The sequence below is a fragment of the Pinus tabuliformis genome, chromosome 1_2 (genome assembly GCF_031772625.1).
Source record: "Pinus tabuliformis cultivar Carrire ecotype Pingquan chromosome 1_2, CPIR1, whole genome shotgun sequence".
Lineage (NCBI taxonomy): Eukaryota > Viridiplantae > Streptophyta > Pinopsida > Pinales > Pinaceae > Pinus > Pinus tabuliformis.
In genome coordinates, this window is record NC_142298.1 from 321,662,094 (window position 1) to 321,681,541 (window position 19,448).

Sequence of the window (19,448 nt, forward strand, 5' to 3'; positions counted from 1 at the left end):
GTTACAAAGTCGCTCCAGCGAGGTGCAGAGCAAGGAGTGAGGCAGGGGAGGGTCATTTATGTAAAGAGTTCCCCAACGCCGAGGAGGAGGTTGGTGAATTGAATGAGGCATGTGTGTGAGGTACAAGGAGATCTCCAAGCTGATACAGAGCAAGCAAACCAAGGCATATAAAAAATGACGGCCTAACCATTGGACGAAAGACACTAAAGATGCATAGGTGGAGCCTATTGAGAACCATCAAAACGACACTTAAAGCGAACAAAACAATACCTATGAAATGCCACCTGAATAAAAAATATAACTATATATTTATTAATTAAACTTAAATTTAAAAATTAAATATTATAATTACAAATATGAATTGTTATTTAAATTTATTTTAATATAATATATATCTTATGGTTTTTTCAAAAAAATATTTTTAATTTTATGATTATAAAATTACAATATAATAAATAAAATTAAATCAACCCCATATATTATTATTACTTTTATCTAATCTTTTATAATATTTCATTGGCTTCTTATTAAATCAACCCCATATATTTTATTGGAGAAGCCATTGCAACATTTTCCATACTAAATTATAAAATATGTCACATTATATATTCATTTAACTTAAAATATATTAAAAATAAGAAATATAAAAAATCAAACAAAAAAGAGATTTAAAATAAAAATTTAATTAACTAAAATTTTTTTAAGAGAGAAAATAAATATGAAATACATCAAATTCTTGTAAACAAAAGCTGAACTTTTTAAAAGTAAGATAATTTAAAGACGCTCGAAAAAAATTACATTCCTTTATATGTAAAACTCAATAGTTTTTACCTTTTAAAAAATATTATGTAACTGGATTTTCTTTAATCGTATATTTCAAATTAATCCAAGGGTAATGCGACCCTTGGCTTAATGAGTATTTAGCCGATTTCCTTTGCTGGGCTTTCGTTTTTGGAGATGTCATGGCTAGCAACTTATGAAATGGTTATCCATACAAATGTTAAATACGATATCTTTATTTTATAACACACAGCCATACATCCAGTGCATGTTGATTAATGATTATCTTCTGACGACAAAGCCCAGGTCTCATTGGCAGCCACGAACGGACAAACCAGCACGTGACCAGCATTTTCATCTGAATTTCATTGTCTCCTAGACTTCCGAGAGACCAAATTTACTGAATCAGCCACTCTACACACACATTTGAATTTACTGAATCAGCCGCTCTACACATACATTTGAATCCTGGAACGAGACATATTGAGCCCCAAGAAAAGGTCTTGGACTAGAGTGGTCCTTGAATCGGAGTGAAGGGGGGAGTTGTAATCGATGATGAGTACAGCTCTCTCTTCACACCCTGGTCCTCTTTCTCCTCTCCTGCTCAGTGATGCCGGGCTTTCCATTTCCAGGCAATGGATTCTCCCCCCGCTATTCCAATCCCATTCATACAGTAGCAAACATCTCTTTGTACGTAAATACAGCTGGAATCCCTTAAGAAGAGAGGCCGCGAAAGCGAAGGTCGCGAGGTCGAGTCTGCAGCAGTTTCCTGGCCCGGAGGATATGGATTCATTTGCTGAGTTGGTGTCCCAGGCCCCCACCGCGGTGAATGGAGTTGTGAGCAGGGTGGAAGGCTTGCTTTACACGATCGCTGATGCAGCTTCTGTCGCTACAAATGCCGCCACCGCCACCGGTACTGAGACAACAGTTGAGAAACAGGACGGAGGCTGGCTTGGAGGGCTCACGGATGCACTGGAACTTATCCTAAAGGTACTTCAATTCCCTTTAATTCATTGATTTTTTTTTCGGCTCTCTAATGTTCAATATAGAAAAGGCTTGTGGCTTTCTGCAGTGCAAATTCCAAGTACTTTGTTAAATAACTAATGTTAACATTTATCCAAGTCACCGCCCATCTCACACAGGCTTTTGTCAAACACAATTCGAACTAAAATAGACTCAAAATCTGGCCTTTTCCTACCTACAATCGTCTTGAAAAGGTTCACAGGGTGCTACTCTAATTTAACCTATAAGAAAGTATTCAAGATAACCTATTTGGAGATACATGGGCTGTGCACGGCTCCTGACACGACTTTTAAAACCGTAGACTGTATAGAAATGCTCAAAATGCTAGGATGACTAATGGCATCAATGACCGACTTTCCCAGTTTTATGGAGTGGCGGCCACTTGATTGGACCAGATTGGTAAAACAGGGTCACGTTCATGTACAGGTATACTGGTTTCCTTTTTTAAATAAGAAAGGAGGAAATGAAGAGTATTATTAATGTGGAACATGAGATGTAGATCAAAATGAGAGCCTTATTGTGGTGCGGCTAACCAACTCTAGCAATGCATAGCGACATAGCTATATGTCACTGTGGAAATAGGCTGTAACATCGCGTAGATAACAACCACAAGCCAAGGATGGCTCACAAGGCATGACACTGAACTGCCAATGATGTTAGTACTGGAGCGAGGGAGAGTGCTATGACATCGAAACAGGGACTTGCAAAGCTTTTTAATATATTTATCAGGAGTTCCAGTACATATTAAGTCAGTGTGCATTCTGCATGTGTACAGTAGTTCAGAGATACAAAAAGATACATATTTTCTGTAAATAAACTGCCTATGCTATACACCCAGACTATCATTCAGAAAACCACAAAAACAGCTTCATTACAAAATTTTTGGAGAAGAAACTGAAACAGTACACCGAAGAGGAGAGAAGACCAGTTGCCTTGAGAAATCTTTTGCCATTCTGGGGTTCTTGCTGCTGTGTTACCAGTTGCTCTTCCTCAATCAGCGTGCATGGCTGGTGGCTCTAGACGTCATCAATTAGGGTCTCCTATCATTCTGCTTGAGGGTCTCATCATTCTGCCATCAGTGATTGGTATGTAAGCGTCTGACTGCTATAGGCAGATGGTTCTGCAAACTCAGAACCATCTTACTCAAAACTAATCTGACTCTGAGCCTGAAGTTCTCTCTCCCTCGGAATGTTTCCCAATTGTCTCACAGAGTTGAGGATTCACTTTTTGAGGCTTGGACACAGCATTGTCTTGCAGAAGTGCTGGTGTTTGTTCCATAGCTGTTCCACGAACCATTCACACTATTCCTGTGACTGCTTCATGAACCTTTCATTCCACTCCCGGGTATTGAAAGGATTTTCTGGTCTTGCTGTTGCTTCTGAGTGAGAAGCTGTTATGCTCTTAACCTGCAAAGTAACACCCAAACACAGAATATGCGAAGAAAAGATACCCAGAACACAGAATATGCGAAGAAAAGATACCCAGAACACAGAATAGCAATGATTTTATTATTCAGAGAGAAATGTTCATAGGCCTCTTCGAGGGGGCAACCTCCAATAGAGCAGAGCTCGATTACAAAAACAAGACACGATACTCCTCGCAAGGAGTCTCTATCCTTTATATATGACTCATACATGCAATACCACGGGCCATCTATCTAATACTACCGCCCATTTGCAACTAACTGTGGTCCCGTCATTAATTGCGGGTTAACCACTTACAAATATTAATATGGGCTTTATTGACTCTTGACTATGACGTGATCCCATGACATAAATAAGGGGGTTAGGGTGGGACCCTAACATGCCCTCCCCCTTAAGACTAGCCTTGTCCTCAAGGCTGAAGCTGCGGAAACTGCTGAAGAATAGTGGCTGGTTCCCAAGTTGCATCTTCCGGAGAGGTGTCTTTCCATTTGACGAGGACCTCTTTAATCATGCGGCAGCGTAGGTGCTTGTCTCGTGTGTCTAGAACCTGTTCGGGTTGAAGCCAGATTGACCCTTCTTCGTCTAATTCAGGTAGACTGGTTTGAACTCGGCAATTGTTCCCAATCACTTTCTTGAGGCACGATACATGGAAAACTGGATGGATTTTTGCCGTAGGGGGCAAAGCCAGCTTGTAAGCCACTTCTCCAATGCGCTGAAGTACTTGGTATGGTCCATAGAATTTTGGAGCGAGCTTTTGACAACCCTTATCTTTGAGTGATGTTTGCTTATATGGTTGCAGCCTTAAAAAGACCTGATCCCCTTCTTGAAATTGGCGCTCTGAGCGATGTTGGTCGGCCTGTTGCTTCATGCGGTTCTGAGCTTGATGAAGATTCTCGTGAAGATGGGCGAGCATGGTTGCGCGGTGTTGTAGGAGTTGATCCACTGCTTGTACTTTGGAGCATCCCTTGAGATAAGAAGTAGGGGAAGGCGGAAGTTGACCATAGACTGCTTCATAGGGAGTCATTTTGGTGGTGGCATGATAGTTGGTGTTATACCACCATTCAGCCAGAGGTAACCACTGTGCCCAAAGGTGTTGCTTTTCAGAAGTGAAACACCTAAGGTAGGTTTCTAGACATTTGTTGACGGCTTCGGTTTGACCATCTGTTTGCGGATGATATGAAGTACTGAGTTTGAGTTGAGTGCCTTGTATTTTGAAGAGTTCCTGCCAAAAATTGCTAGTGAAGATCGGGTCGCGGTCGGACACTATAGAAGTGGGCATGCCATGTAATTTGAAGATCTGATCCATGAAAGTTTGAGCAACCAAGGTTGGTGTAAACGGGTGGGGTAGGGCGCAGAAATGAGCATACTTCGACAGTCGGTCCACAACCACCATGATGACTGACTTGTTCCCTGACTTTGGAAGACCTGTAATGAATTCCATAGAAACCTCCGTCCAAATTGAGGCCGGAATGGGCAATGGTTGTAAGGTGCCTGGTGTGTTGACGGTTTCCCCTTTGTGGCGTTGACAGACATCACATTCGGCTACGAAAGTAAGGACATCCTTTTTCATGCCTGTCCAAAAGAATGATCTTCTGGTGCGAGCATACGTCTTCTGAAAGCCCGAATGTCCTGCAATGGGAGATGAGTGCAATTCTGCCAATATGCGACTTTTGAGGGTAGATGTCGGTGATATTACGACTCTGTCCTTGTAGCGAAGAATATCATTCTGCCACGAGTAGCCCTTGCTGGAATTAGGATCTACCTGCAATTGAGAAATGAGTTGGGAGAGCCCTGTGTGTGAAAACCATTCCCTGCGAGCTTCTTCAATCCAGTCTGGAATGGGAAGGGAAATTGCGAGCAGAGTACTTTCCTCCTCAAATTGGCGCGATAATGCATTTGCTACACTGTTGTCTTTCCCTTTCTTGTAAATGATCTCATAATCATATCCCAACATTTTGGATAACCATTTATTTTGTTGTGGGGAGGATAGGCGTTGCTCCAAAAAATATTTAAGACTGTGATGATCTGTGCGGATTTGGAAACGTCGCCCCAATAAGTAAGGTCGCCAGGTCTCGACTGCATGTAAGATGGCCATCATCTCCTTTTCGTAGGTAGATTGGCCCAGATTCCTCCCACTGAGTTGTTGGCTTGTGAAGGCCAATGGTCGCCCTTCTTGCATTAAGACCGCCCCAATACCTGTACCCGAAGCATCACATTCAATGACAATGGATTTGGTGAAGTCAGGTAGTGCTAAGACTGGAGTGGTACACATGGCGTTTTTGAGAGCGGTAAATGCCTGTTGTGCTTCCTCGGTCCAGAAGAAGGAATTTTTCTTTAGGAGTTGAGTGAGGGGCTTCGCTATGCGGCCATAGTTGCGGACAAATTTACGATAATAGCCTGTGAGACCCAAAAATCCTCTCAAGCTCTTCAAAGTCTTAGGTTGAGGCCATTCTTGCATTGCCTGGATCTTTTTGGGGTCCACCTTGACACCTTCACGCCCCACAATGTGGCCCAAATACTCAACTTCTTCCATGCCAAACGAACACTTAGACATCTTGACAAATAATTTGTGCTTGCGGAGCAGTTGCAAGAGTAGATCGACATGCTGAAGATGTGCCGCCCAAGTGCCACTATAGATGAGAATGTCATCGAAGAAGACAAGGACAAATTTTCTGAGATATGGTTTGAGGATGTGATTCATAAGACTCTGAAAAGTAGAAGGGGCATTACAGAGACCAAATGGCATGACCAGGAACTCATAATGGCCTTCATGAGTTCTGAAAGCCGTCTTGGGAATGTCGACTTCCTTCATGCGAATTTGCTGGTAGCCCGAGCGAAGATCCAACTTAGTGAAGAATTGAGCCCCATTGAGTTTGTCCAACAAATCGTCAACCACCGGAATGGGAAATTTATCTTTGATGGTCAACTTGTTGAGGGCCCTGAAGTCGGGACACATCTGCCACTCCCCATCTTTCTTGAGGACCATGACCACTGGGGATGAATAAGGACTAATGACACCTGCTTCCAACAATTCCTTGATGATTTTTTCTATTTCATTCTTTTGAGTGAACGGATATCTGTATGGCCGCACATTTGGGGGTTGGGCCCCTGGAACCAAGGTGATGCTATGATCATGTTCCCCTCGCGAGGGTGGAAGCTCATGAGGCTTGTCAAAGACCGTCCGATGGTTATTTAAAATCTGCTGCATCTCAGGATGAATTGGCAGAGACCTGGTTTCGACTACCTGGATGGCATTAAATTGAGCTACCACTCCATGATGGCCCTTTTTTAACAATTTTTCCATCCGATGCGAGCTGATGACAGAGGGGGCTCCCGCCTGGAGGCCACGGAGGGTATGTGTGGAGTTGTTCTGCTTAAAACTCATATATAACTCCTGGAAATCCATTGTGATTGGCCCAAGGGTGCGGAGCCATTCAGCGCCTAGGACAATGTTGCATCCCCCCATGTGTATGGAAAACATGTGGGTTTTCAACTGATAATCCCCCATTTGAAGTTTGACATTTTCACAGCGGCCTTCACATTTCATTGTGCCCCCATCTGCAATTTGGACTTGGAAGTTAGAAACTGCCCGTACAAAACAATGCGCTGCTTCGGCGATTTTTTGATGGATGAAATTATGGGTACTGCCACTATCAATCAAGACTATTACTGGGCGATGTTTAAGAAAACCCCTGATTTTGAGAGTTTGAGGGGAAGAGATTCCTGCCAACGCATTGAGCAAAATAACTGGTTCGTCAGATACAATCTCCTTTTGGTTGTCTTCTTCGATCGCCTCCGGTTCCTCAAGAGGTGGATCTTCCTCGGTGGAGCTGTAGTCAGTGGCATCTATTTGAAAAAACTTGGGCTCCTTGCATTTATGACCAGGGGAATATTTTTCATCATAGTAGTAACATAGTCCTTGCTTCCTTCTTTCGACCATTTCCTGAGGTGACACCTTTTGGACCTTAAGTGTCTGAGTTGTGTTGTGAGCTTTTGGGGGACGACCTTTAGTGGGGAAATTGGGGCGGCTGTATTGGGCTGTTATGGCACGTTCCACCTTACGGGCTACCTGGCAAGCCTCCGTCCATGTGGGAGGGTGGTGGAGTAGAACTTGAGCTTTGATGGCTTCTTTAAGACCATTGATAAAACATTCCGTGTAGAACTCATCTGAGAGATGCTGAGTGCGGAAGGCTAAGGCTTCAAAAGCAGTTATATATTCATCCACTGTACCCGTCTGTCGGAGCTTAGTGAGACGGCCCAAAAAGGAGTCTCCCTGTTCAAAGCGATCTCGAAGAGCGTTGGCAAATTGGGCCCAACTCGAAAAAGGTCCATGGCGACGTTGATGCCATTCCGCCCATTGCCATCGTTCATTGTCCAAGTACATGGTCCCCACTCCAAGCTTAGTCCAATCATCTTGGAGACGATTCAATTTGAAATACTGGTCCATTTGTGCTAGCCATGCGGACGGGTGAGAACCGTCAAATTTCCACATATCCAACTTGGGAGGTCGCTGACTGGGTGGTGAATGGGTGTGCCAGAGGTGAGGAGAGTGGCTAGACTCACCCTCATGGTGTTGATGGTCATTATACGGTTCCTCGAGAGCTAGCTCCTTGCCCTTATCGAGTGCTTGCCGTACCAGGCTAGTTAGTCCGTTAAGCGTAGTTTTGAGCTCGTTCATATCTGTTTCAAGTTTGTCTAGCCTTTCATTGGCCATTGCTTGAGCTCTAGTTTCTACCATACACCAACTTGATGAAAAATTGGGACCGCCAATTTTTTTTTTTTTTTTTTCTAATAAATTGAATGGTACCACCGTGCTCAGCTCGTCGTCCTGATGCTGATGGGCTAGATCACAAATAAGCGCTTCGGAAGATCTCAGACTTTTTTTTTTTGGAAAACTCCTAACGGAGTTTTACTCCTTCCTGATCAATACTGCAGTCGCCAAATCCTCAAAATGTCAATGCCGCCAAAAGTCCTGCGAAAATTATATCCAGGTACAGGAACCCTTCACAACTACTCCGATTTGGTGGATCTGAGAGATCTGAATGGTGGAACAACTGCTGCTGCTGATCTGATGGAGCTACGGGACTGATGTCTGCTGCTGCTGCACTTGCTGATCTGGAATAGATGATGTGTGATCCCCCGATAGAAAGGGAACTATGGTCTTGAGGAGTGTCAGGTGCTACAGATCGCAATATACATAAGGGTCTGACAGTAGTACTCGGCCCAATGTTTCAGGGCTCTAACTAAGGAGGATCGACCGTACCCTTAGCCGTACAACCCGACTACCCTATCGTACGGGCGAGTAATCTCTCCGAGTGCTGTTCTCGGTGTACTGTAGCCACAAGACGGCCGAAGGTTTATCTATGGCGAGGTTTCAAGGGAGCTAGGGGGGCTTCCTATATACCCAGAGGGTACGTGGAAGACAGTCCGTGCACGGTTCTGTCTAATGCGCTACTACTCGAAGGGGTACCCACAGGAGTTACAAGGGAGTCCAACAGACGTGACCACCTCTTGTATTTCCTGCGTGCATGCCTCCCCAAATCCGCAGGTTTATGCGCTTAACGACAGATCCCGTGGTTTAAAGACGCCGGAACACGTCTCTAGCCAAATTTTTTTTTGCTAAAAATTGGAGATCCCATCGAGCCCTGGAAAGTGCTCTGATACCACTTGTTATGCTCTTAACCTGCAAAGTAATACCCAAACACAGAATATGCGAAGAAAAGATACCCAGAACACAGAATATGCTAAGAAAAGATACCCAGAACACAGAATAGCAATGATTTTATTATTCAGAGAGAAATGTTCACAGGCCTCTTTGAGGGGGCAACCTCCAATAGAGCAGAGCTCGATTACAAAAACAAGACACGATACTCCTCGCAGGGAGTCTCTATCCTTTATATATGACTCATACATGCAATACCACGGGCCAATACCGTGGGTTTTATTAATGCCATCTATCTAATACTACGGCCCATTTGCAACTAACTGTGGTCCCGTCATTAATTGCGGGTTAACCACTTACAAATATTAATATGGGCTTTATTGACTCTTGACTATGACGTGATCCCATGACATAAATAAGGGGGTTAGGGTGGGACCCTAACAGAAGCCTCTACAATCTGCACTCTGGTACACGAGCAACCTCTTCCTCTATTTGCAGGTTCCTTTTCAAGTTGCTAAGAGGATGCAATGTGGAAGGTGGTGGACTATAGCTTCACTAATGTTTATGAAGGGGAAGAGACATTCGATTTCCGTTGGTGTAGGGGAGGGGTGGCAGATACCTGTACAGTCAACCTGCAGGAGAATGCCCCCTTAAGATCTCTTCACGTAGGAAAATGTTTGGGAGAGAAGATCAATTATGAGGCATGAGTGGGGAGTAAGTGCTCAAAAGAAGACAAATTATAGGTTGGCAGATGTTGCTGTGAGGGGATGGGGGGTGAGATGGGCGGAGTTGGTGCACCCAGAATTTTAGTGGGGAGGAATGTATCCAACAAAGTCTTCCAATAATCTTTTTCTGTGGATGGTGGTGGGAGTCTTTAAACAACATTATGTGGTTGGTTTTGCTGAAAATTGGCCTCGTTCACTAACCAGTCCATGAGCTGGTTAGCCAATATCCTTATGCAGACAAGCTTGTCATCCTTAAAGTTCTCTAAAGCTGAATTGACTCATATAGTTTGGCTGACTGTTTCCCAAGAAGTGGTAAGGTTTTGTCTGTTTAGATGGTCTATAATCAATATGGAATCCCCTCAAAGATAATTTTTTGAAACTCTGTTTCAAGGATTCTTTAATGCCTTGGATTGATGCTGCCATTTATACATGATTATTTGTTTTTGACATCAAGGAACTCAATGGTGATTCATACAATACATCCATCTCATTTTCTGAAAATGTACCTGCACCTACTAGGCCTGGGCTGCCTCTAGAGGCTCCATCGAAGTTAATCTTAATCTATCCATGTGGAGAGTGGGAGGCTCAATAGCTGGTGGCAAGGTTTAGTGTTGCTTGTTTCCTGTTCTTTAACGTTAACATTAGCCGGATGGAGATTAAAGGATTTGAGGATATCAATCTCTTCCAATGGCAGATTGTTGTTTTTGGCATCCGTCCTCACATTTAACTTTTACTGTTTCCATTACTACACTTTTTGCTTTCTTCCAGATTCGATCTGATGACCAGTATTTTGCTTTCCACAAAAGCCACACGATGAAGCCTGGGAAGAGGGTGCATACCAGTTTGAGAAGTTCAGATATCCAATGTGCCTTGGTCATTTCCTGAAGGTTTCTTCCATTGAGGGATGAGACTTTTGGCTGCCAACTAAAGACTTCTCATATTCAGTACTTGTTGGGCTACTTCACAATGCAAAAGGAAGTGATTACACCTTTTCTTCCTTAAAACATCCACTGCATCTTGATGGACCAAGTGCACCTCTTTTCCTTTAGGCAACTTGGGAATGAATCTTCCCTTTGGTTGCCAGCCATAAGAAAGTCGTGACCATTGTCCATGCTGAAGGGTTCCATATGTGCTTCCCCATTGGGTATTTTAAAGGTTTATTTCTTCTAGGAGGCCAAGATAAGATAGATAAGATAAACTATTTTATTACACTCCAATGAATGGCCACAAAAGTAGGTGAATGGGAACTACTTTACGTAGTATATCCATCTTTTACAAAGCAAGTCCCTTTACCTTTGTGTTTCCAATAGAGCTTTACTTTTGTAGTTTCTGCTAGGAACTTTTTGGCATCAACCTCTGTTTGAATGTTGGCTTTTTCTTCTTGTTGAAGGTGGGATAAGCTAGTTTTCTATTTTCTTCCAAGTGATTGATTTTGGTGCATTTAAAGTTGGATTGAAGCAAATAATCTGACTCTGTGCCAACTAAGTTGGAGCATCCTTTCTCTAATAGAGTTCCAAATCATATTATTTCTTAATGGCCGGTGTCCATTTCAGGCATTATCCCAAAAGTCTGCTGAGTTTTTTTTTAACAAGAATGGTGAACTTTTATTAATAAAAGAGGAATTAGACGCAAAAAGTGTCTACTCCAGAGGAAGTTTACAACAGACCAATTCTGATAGCAATGGAGCCTATCCTTGACAAACCCAAACATCAACGAAAATAAGGAGATATCAGACTTTTCAGAGCAAAATATTCAAGACTGTATCAGATCATAGAACAACTAACAGAGGAGAGAGGGTGTTTTCAACAAAACCATGTCGATTCCATTCTCATTTTGGTCTGCCTCTCTAACCTTCAGTAAGACTTCCAACATCGCTTTGATTCATAGCCCTGTCATAGCTTCTACATCCAGACTCCAGTTCAGTTCGATTCCACGTCTGTCACCAAGGGAGGAACAACTCTGCCCATGGAGACAAAGAGCTGTCCTGTGAGAAGACTTGTAGCATGTTTTGCACAGATATCCGCCTCGTCATGAAGATTTCGAAGAATGTAATGTCTTCAATTAATAATTTTGCTAAGGGAATTCTCAATTTTGCAATTTTTGGCACTTAATAAATATTTGGCATATAAACTTAGGAAAAATGGGTGAAAAAGGAAAATTTAGAAAGGTGCCACCCCCAAACATTAGAAAAGCCAAGAAATTCGATGGGAAGTGGAGAGTGGGGGCCACTTCAAGGGAATATGCACACTTGGAGGAATTAGAATTGGGTGAGAGAGGGAATTTGATGGGTGGATCCCACAAGGAGCATGAGGGATGGCTAACTATAAATTGGAGGTGAGACTATCATTTTAGGAGCTTTTTGACATTTGATTATCCATTGTGATTCTCGCTGTTCAGCTGAGTTACAAGTGTTGCTTAGCACAAGTGCTTCCCAAGGAGTGAAGCTCAACCTTCTCTTCGGTGGACCTTGAGTGCCACCCTAGGAAGGATTTCTATCTTATTTGGAGGCAGGGAGAGAGGCATCACACAACACTACGCCATTTTGGTTTAACTGGGACGCAGAGGGAGAGGCCACACAGTGATTGGGAGGATTGGTGCTGGAAGTTGGGGTCTCTATTGCTGCATGGGTGTTCTTGATCATATTCCAGCTGAAGGAGGGAGATTTTGGGAGGCAAAAGGGAGTCCCTCACTGCTGTATGAATTGCTGAAGTTTGCCAATGCCTCATCCCTCACAGGCCTGCACAGTTCTCTTGGGTGATTGTTGTGTGGAGTGTCGGGTGGAGGATTTAGGGGCTAAGTTGCTAGGATTTCATTTAGAGGGATATTGTGGGGAGATTGCTAGCATTTTGGAGCAGCAATTCATCATTTTCTGCTACAGGTGAAGCGTTCTGGTATTTGAGGAGGGCCAAGCTATTTGGGGTCAAATTTGGAGGGTCAAAACCAGAGAAAACCCTTTTTGGGTTTTTCTGGGTTTTTGACAAGGATCACATCCCCAAATTTACAAAATTTTCTGGGTAGTTTTGAGGGGCCAAATCAGGGTGCCAAGTCAGCCAGCAGTGCAAAAAAATTGAGCCAGCGCAGATTTCTGGAGGGACAAAATATTGCAGCACTTGGGCATTGGGCGATTGATCACATGGGGCATGTCTTGCCTTGAGCAAGCCCAAGTGCACTCTTTCCAATTTTATTGTACTCCAACAATTTATTTATAATAAAATTGGCCATTTTGGGTGTTCCGGAGCATTTTTCTGTTCATGGGTGTTTGCTAAAATTTATTGTGTTGTTATTTCTATGCATGTCTTTGATTATCTCTGTAAAATTTCCATTTGGAATATTACAGTGGTATCAGAGCATGATCTTGGCCAACTATGGGGGAGCTAGCAAAATCATGGATGTTTTGGCCATGCATGCATAGTGACTGCTGAATTTATGGGCACTCCAATGACACAGAGAGGGAAGAGTACATAGGGGATCATGGAGGAGTTGATGAGGTTGAACCAACCATTGAGGAGGCAAAAGCAACAGATCCTAGAGAGGATGCAACAAATGGTGGGGATGTTGAGTCATACCCAACGGAGAAGCTGTGAAAAATCGGTTACCTGATTCCTACTGCAACAAACTGATAATATTTCACCTACTTGTTAAATTACTTGAACAAGTTACTTGCAGTTTTCTACGGCAAATACTGAAATACATACATTGCAGCCTTCACCAAATAAAATACTATGGAAACTAAATACTGCAATGGAGAGAAATAAACACACACATCAACACAGTTGTTTTTGGACAATGTCCTTGGAAAAACCCAATGTTGGAAAATCGGTGCAACAACTGAGGGTTTTAATTATTATGCAGTAGTAAATCTAAGTACAAATCGTTGGATGCCTAAACTGGCTATCCGATATAGAGAAATGTTGGCAAAGAGTTAGTGAGAAAAATCTCACATTGATTCGGGAGATCCGACACTAATCAGGGGCTGCCTGGCCGGCCCCACGCTGTCTCTGTGCAGCTTTTGCGTCAATCTTACGCAGATCTACGTCAAGCCTATGTAGATCTACGTCACACTGGCTGGGCTCTGCGTCACCTCCTCTACTGACCTCTTGATGTATGGAAATTTGACCTTCTGGCCCTCCGGGCTCACACCCTGGCTTCTGGCACTGGATCTTGACTCTCCTAGCTAGATTTCAAACTCCCTCTGAAACTTTGCGCTGCCTCTGCATGGCACTGCGCCGCCTCACTAAACTGCTCTATGCTCTCTTTGCTTTGCACTCTCCGGATCTGGAAAACTCTCCTTCGGACTGCTATCGCTGCCCCTCACTTCAAGAAGATCACTATATCTCATTCCGGCAACTCAACATTGCTACTCTTGAGAAATTTGATCTTTGATCTCACATTCGATGTGTTCTCCAAGTGCCCATCGAACTCCTTATAATCTCTCGTTGGAGCTCCAACGATCAAGATTAAAACATAATCAAGGGCTAAAATTAATTGGGAGTTGATCCTCGTCTTCTTTTAGAAGATTCACACATGATTTAATTAATACCCTTTAATTAACCATATTTCCTAAGTTTAGACTTAGGGAACCATTTAAAAAAGTTAATTATTTTAATTAAATCATCTTTAGGTGGAATTTTCCCAAATGATTTTTGGGTATTGGAGAATGCATGTGTCTTGGCCTCTCTGGAAAATCTTGAGGCAAGAGCACATTCAATTCTACATAAATCAACACTCCCTCTTAGCGAGGAATGTGCTCTAGTGTTGCAACCCATTGAAGCATCACTCTATCTTTGCACCATCTCCTGCTGCACTGTTGATGTCTGGCTCTACTGTTCACCAACTACTGCGCAACTTTGATATCAGCTGCATCTATGCCGCTGTTGGCCCTGCTGAACTACTGTCAACAGTGCATCTGCACTGCAACCCATCCCATCTGCTGTTACTGCAACTGCAACATCTACAACAGAAAAACATCCAAAATACTGAACCAACTGTGGCAGTATGATGCATCCGTCGTCCGAGTTCTGACTGTTGCTAGCCTCCGCACTGTCACTGAAGCCTCTACACTGTTGTTGACTCGGCATTGTGCCAACTGCACTGTTGCCAACTCTGCTCTGCGTTGCGCAGTCTTTGACTTACTGTTAGCTATTGCATCTGTCACTCTGGCACCTGACTGCACCAACTGCCACGTATCCATCCTGCTACTGCATGTCTTGGGCTCCCGTAGCAAGGCATTGATTCATGAGGTGGACCTCCTCAAGAATCCTTCCCATCCTGTAGGTCTCTGGGGCTATAGCTCCAGATCACCCCACCTCACCCCTGGAGGCATCTTGACAATCATGGCAAACTCTTCCTCCAGTCTGAAGGACAACTTGTTGATCTCGACAGATGTAGCTTGCTGATCCTGCTTCTCCTCCTTGTCCTTCTTTCTGAGAGGACAATGAGTGCTGTAGTGGCCCAGCTCGCCACACCTGAAGCACTTGATCTTCGAAATATCCTTCTTTCTTCTGTGCTGCTCTTGTTGCCCCTTTGATGCAAGGGCCACGTCCTCCTCTTCCTTCACTTGCTTCGTCACACTGCTGATAATGCCATTGATTGTGGCCTTCACTAGATCACGCCTCATCTCCTCTTACTGTAGATCAACCCATACACGCTCCCAATCAGGGAGTTTTTCTTCTGGACAAAACTTGCCATTCTTTAGAAACGCTATTCAGCGCTAATCGTACAAACTCTGAGGGCTAGGGTGCTGATCCTACTGAAGCCAACTGGACCCGTGCATCTTGAAGCCTTGTAAGGAAGGGGTCCACACACTCCCCTTTTTGCATCCTCGCGCATCTCAACTTCTCCTCTAAGTACATCTTCCGCTGCTCGAAAGATCCTTCATATAGCGTAGCTAAGGCTTCCCACATCTGCCGGGCAATATCCTTGCCGACTATATGGGATACTACATGATCTCGAACCACGTCGAGAATCATCCTCTTAGTCTTCGCCATCTCAGCCTTGTACTTCTTGAGCGGATCTGCATCAGCATGTTCAACTTCCACACTATTGACATACATCTTGAGATCATGCTCATCTAGAAGGCAGGAGATCCTAGTCTTCCAGATCACATAGTTGGAGGCTCCGTCCAGCTGATCTTGATCTTTCAACCCAACTGATGCCATCTCTCCTGAAAAAAGTCGAACTGCTCCCTCTTCTTCTCTATGCAGCTGCTGCTCAACTATTCGCACTCAAATCTCGCACACAATTGTTTCTGCTCTGCTAGAAAAATTTAGACTTCTTGGCTGGAAGTCCTCCGAGGAAGAAATTCCCTCAGTATGTGTTATTCTTTCCCTCTGACGCTATTATGCCAGCAACTACTGCAAAATATTTGCATCCTAGCTGAAGATCTGCTTTGCAAGGAAAATATGCTGATCCTTTCTGCCTTTGGAAAGCTTCGATCTGGAAATCAAATTTCTCTGTCGACTCACTCAGAGAAATTGATCTTCCCTCAAAACTTCGACCTCCTTGGCCTAAGGACTGCGCTGCCTCTGGGTTTTCAAATTGCTGCCAAGGCAAGAATTTGAACCTCCTTCTTCCTTTCTGCAATTGAGCTCTTCTGCTAACGATCTGTGCTCTGATACCATGTGAAAAATTGTTTACCCTATTCCTACTGCAGCAAATTGATAATATTTCACCTACTTCTTAAATTACCTGAACAAGTTACTTGCAGTTTTCTACGGCAAATACTGAAATACATACACTGTAGCCTACACAAAATAAAATACTGCGGAAACTAAATACTGCACTGGAGAGAAATAAACACACACATCAACACAGTTGTTTTTGGACAATGTCCCTGGAAAAACCCAATGTGGGAAAACTGGTGCAACAACTGAGGGTTTTAATTATTATGCAGTAGTAAATCTGAGTACAAATCGTTGGATGCCCAAACTGGCTATTCGATATAGAGAAATGCTGGCAAAGAGTTAGTGAGAAAAATCTCACACTAATTCGGGAGATCCGACACTGATCAGGGGTTGGCTGGCTGGCCTCACGTTGCCTCTGTGTAGCTTCTGTGTCACACTGGTTGGGCTTTGCATCACCTCCTTTTTTAACCTCATGTTGTCTGGAATTTTGACCCTTCGGTCTCACACCCTGACTTCTGACACTGGATCTCAACTCTCCCAGTTGGATTTCGAACTCCCTCTGAAGCTCTGCGCTGCCTTACTAAACTGCTCTATCCCTCTCTGCTTTGCACTCTTTGGATTTGGAAAATTCTCCTTCGGACTACTATCCCTACCCTTCACTGCAAGAAGATCACTCGATCTCACTCCGACAACTCAACGTTGCTACTCTTGAGAAATTCGATCTCTGATCTCACATTCGATGTGTTCACCAAGTGCCCATCAAACTCCTTATAATCTCTCGTTGGAGCTCCAACGGCCAAGATTAAAACATAATCAAGGGCTAAGATTAACTGGGAGTTGATCCTTGTCTTCTTCTAGAAGATTCACACCTGATTCAATTAATACCCTTTAATTAACCAAATTTCCTAAGTTTAGACTTAGGGAACCATTTAAAAAGGTGGAATTTTCCCAAACGATTTCTGGGTATTGGAGAATGCATGTGTCTTAGCCTCTTTGGAAAATCTCGAGGCAACAACACATCCGATGCTAAAGAAATCAATAGAAGCCATGTGCATGCACGCATAACCCAACAGTACAACACCCATACATATGGCCAATTTGGTTGTCCTACCATGCCTCATTTTCTGAATGAGCAAGAGCGGAAGCATGTGTCAAGGACGAGATCATCCTATAGACACGGGCAGATAGAGGGTGAGACCAAGGGGTGTTTCTGTTGGTGGAGACCGAGCTTTAGATGTCAGAAGCTCGAGGAGGAGGTTGAGCAGGAGGACACGCAGGATGGTGAGGGGCACATCGATATACCTAGTGTGGCACATGAGTCACCATTGTTGGAGACCTCTTTGATAGCACCAGTTGACACCTTGATGGAGAGAGTGGAGCATACACCCATAGAGCCATCTGATGATGTGGTGTTTGTCGTTGATGAGGTGCCATCCGTTGTTGAGGTATCCATTGATGAGGTGTCCAGGACTGTGTCTGAATTTTCAGGTGATGGCAACCTACAACAGATTAGGGAGGTGCTAGGAGATATATCCATTAGTGAGGTGCGCACAGAGGTACCCAGAGCCGTGACAAAGTTCTCAGATGACAGCTACCCACAGCAGCATGGAGAGCACCTTGAGGAGCGTGAGCTAGATGAGGATGTTATGCTCGATGAGCTACTTGTGGAGGGACAACTTGAGACTCCAGTTCAGCCCATGGTAGAGGAGGATGGGTAGTCATCTTTTGCACCTGCCATCGATGGAGAGTAGATAGATGGGCAAGCGACCAACAAAGCTACAGTACTTCCAGTCAATAACTCTCTTTAGACTTATGTAGATGGGGCCTGCAACAATATCAGGTTGCCAATGCACATTGGAGGGAGAGTGCTTGAGTTCAATGTTGCATGAAGCGGGGACGAAACGGGGACGTTTTTTGGAAGCAGGGACGTGGAAGCGTCATTTTCCAAAAATCTAGGAAGCGAAGCGTCTGCGGAAGCATTTGCTATATATATATATATTTTATATTTTTTTGCATTTATACTCAAAACAAACATCCCAAATACCAAATTAGTTGTAGAAGACATGAAAACATGCATATTTTTGCATAAATCAAGATAGATATAGCATCCATTTTACATTAATGATTAATTATTCGAGCTTCAACCATTTAGATGCATCAACCATCTAGAATCTAGATTCTTCTCCTCTTGTCTAGCCTTTGCCTCTACCTCAATTGTCTAGGGATATTAGTCAACATTGCCCAATTTTGATCAAACTACCTAATTCAAGACTTAAAATATGGTAGAAAAAGCTTAACATGCTTGATCGATGATTTTGACTTGATTGAAAGGTGATTTTTTGCCAAGGGCATGACAAAGGAGTTCAATAATTAACACCACCAACACTAGGGTACATATAGGGCTTGGTGCTCTTGATTAAATGCTAATCACATACTTTCATACTTGATATAATCTAATGAAATGCCACAATCCCATTGATCCTGAATTCCTAAAAACTGTTAAGTCTGCTGAATTTTGAATAGGATATGAAATTCTATTTTCTCCATATGAAGTCCAATGAGGCTGGAACCACTCTCAAACATCCTGAGTCATTTCATGGTAATGTTAAAAATTTAAGTAAAAGGATGAAAATGAAAATAAAGGAGAATGTCACTTTTACTTTAAGAGTGTACGGAACCGTATGCTTCGCCCTCCGAAGCGCTGCGCTTCGTACGGCCGAAGCGCCATACGAAGCGCGCTTCGGAGGGACACTTCCGGAATTTTCAGGAAGTGTCCAAAACAAGCGGAACCACGTTTCCGAATTTTGGAGTCGTGCTTCCTGGGACGCTTGTTGTACGAATCTATATGGGACGCGCTTCGGGCATTAGATCCGGGGGGGGATGTTTCCTGCAACATTGCTTGAGTTACCTAGACAGATTTTATATGTTGACCGGGCCAGTGAGACGAGGCAACATGAGTTACGTAGGGCACAACACTCGCATGATGGATTTGTTACATACTCGTGGGTTCTTACATTTGATCCCTCTCATGGGGTTGGGTGGCAAGAAGTATTGAGTTGGTACTTGGTGGAGTTGGCTAGGTTCTTGCATACATCCATGGTCGGGAGCATAGTTCGGCAGGGGCTATGGTTTGCCAGAGGGGCTCGAGGGCTAGATCATCGTTGGGATCCAGGTGGGACTCCCCATCACTTCATGGATTGGGTTAGTCATG

General features: G+C 43.6%; 1 protein-coding gene across 1 annotated transcript in view; it reads left to right on the forward strand.

Moving 5' to 3' along the window:
* Window positions 1-992: 992 nt before the first annotated feature.
* LOC149205664 (inner membrane protein PPF-1, chloroplastic-like) overlaps window positions 993-19,448 on the forward strand; it is a 335,124-nt gene continuing 316,668 nt past the window's right edge. Inside the window, exon 1 of the mRNA XM_089395137.1 lies at window positions 993-1,770. Coding sequence (XP_089251263.1) covers window positions 1,333-1,770 — 438 coding nt within the window. The 5' untranslated portion in view covers window positions 993-1,332. The remainder of the gene's footprint in view (window positions 1,771-19,448) is intronic.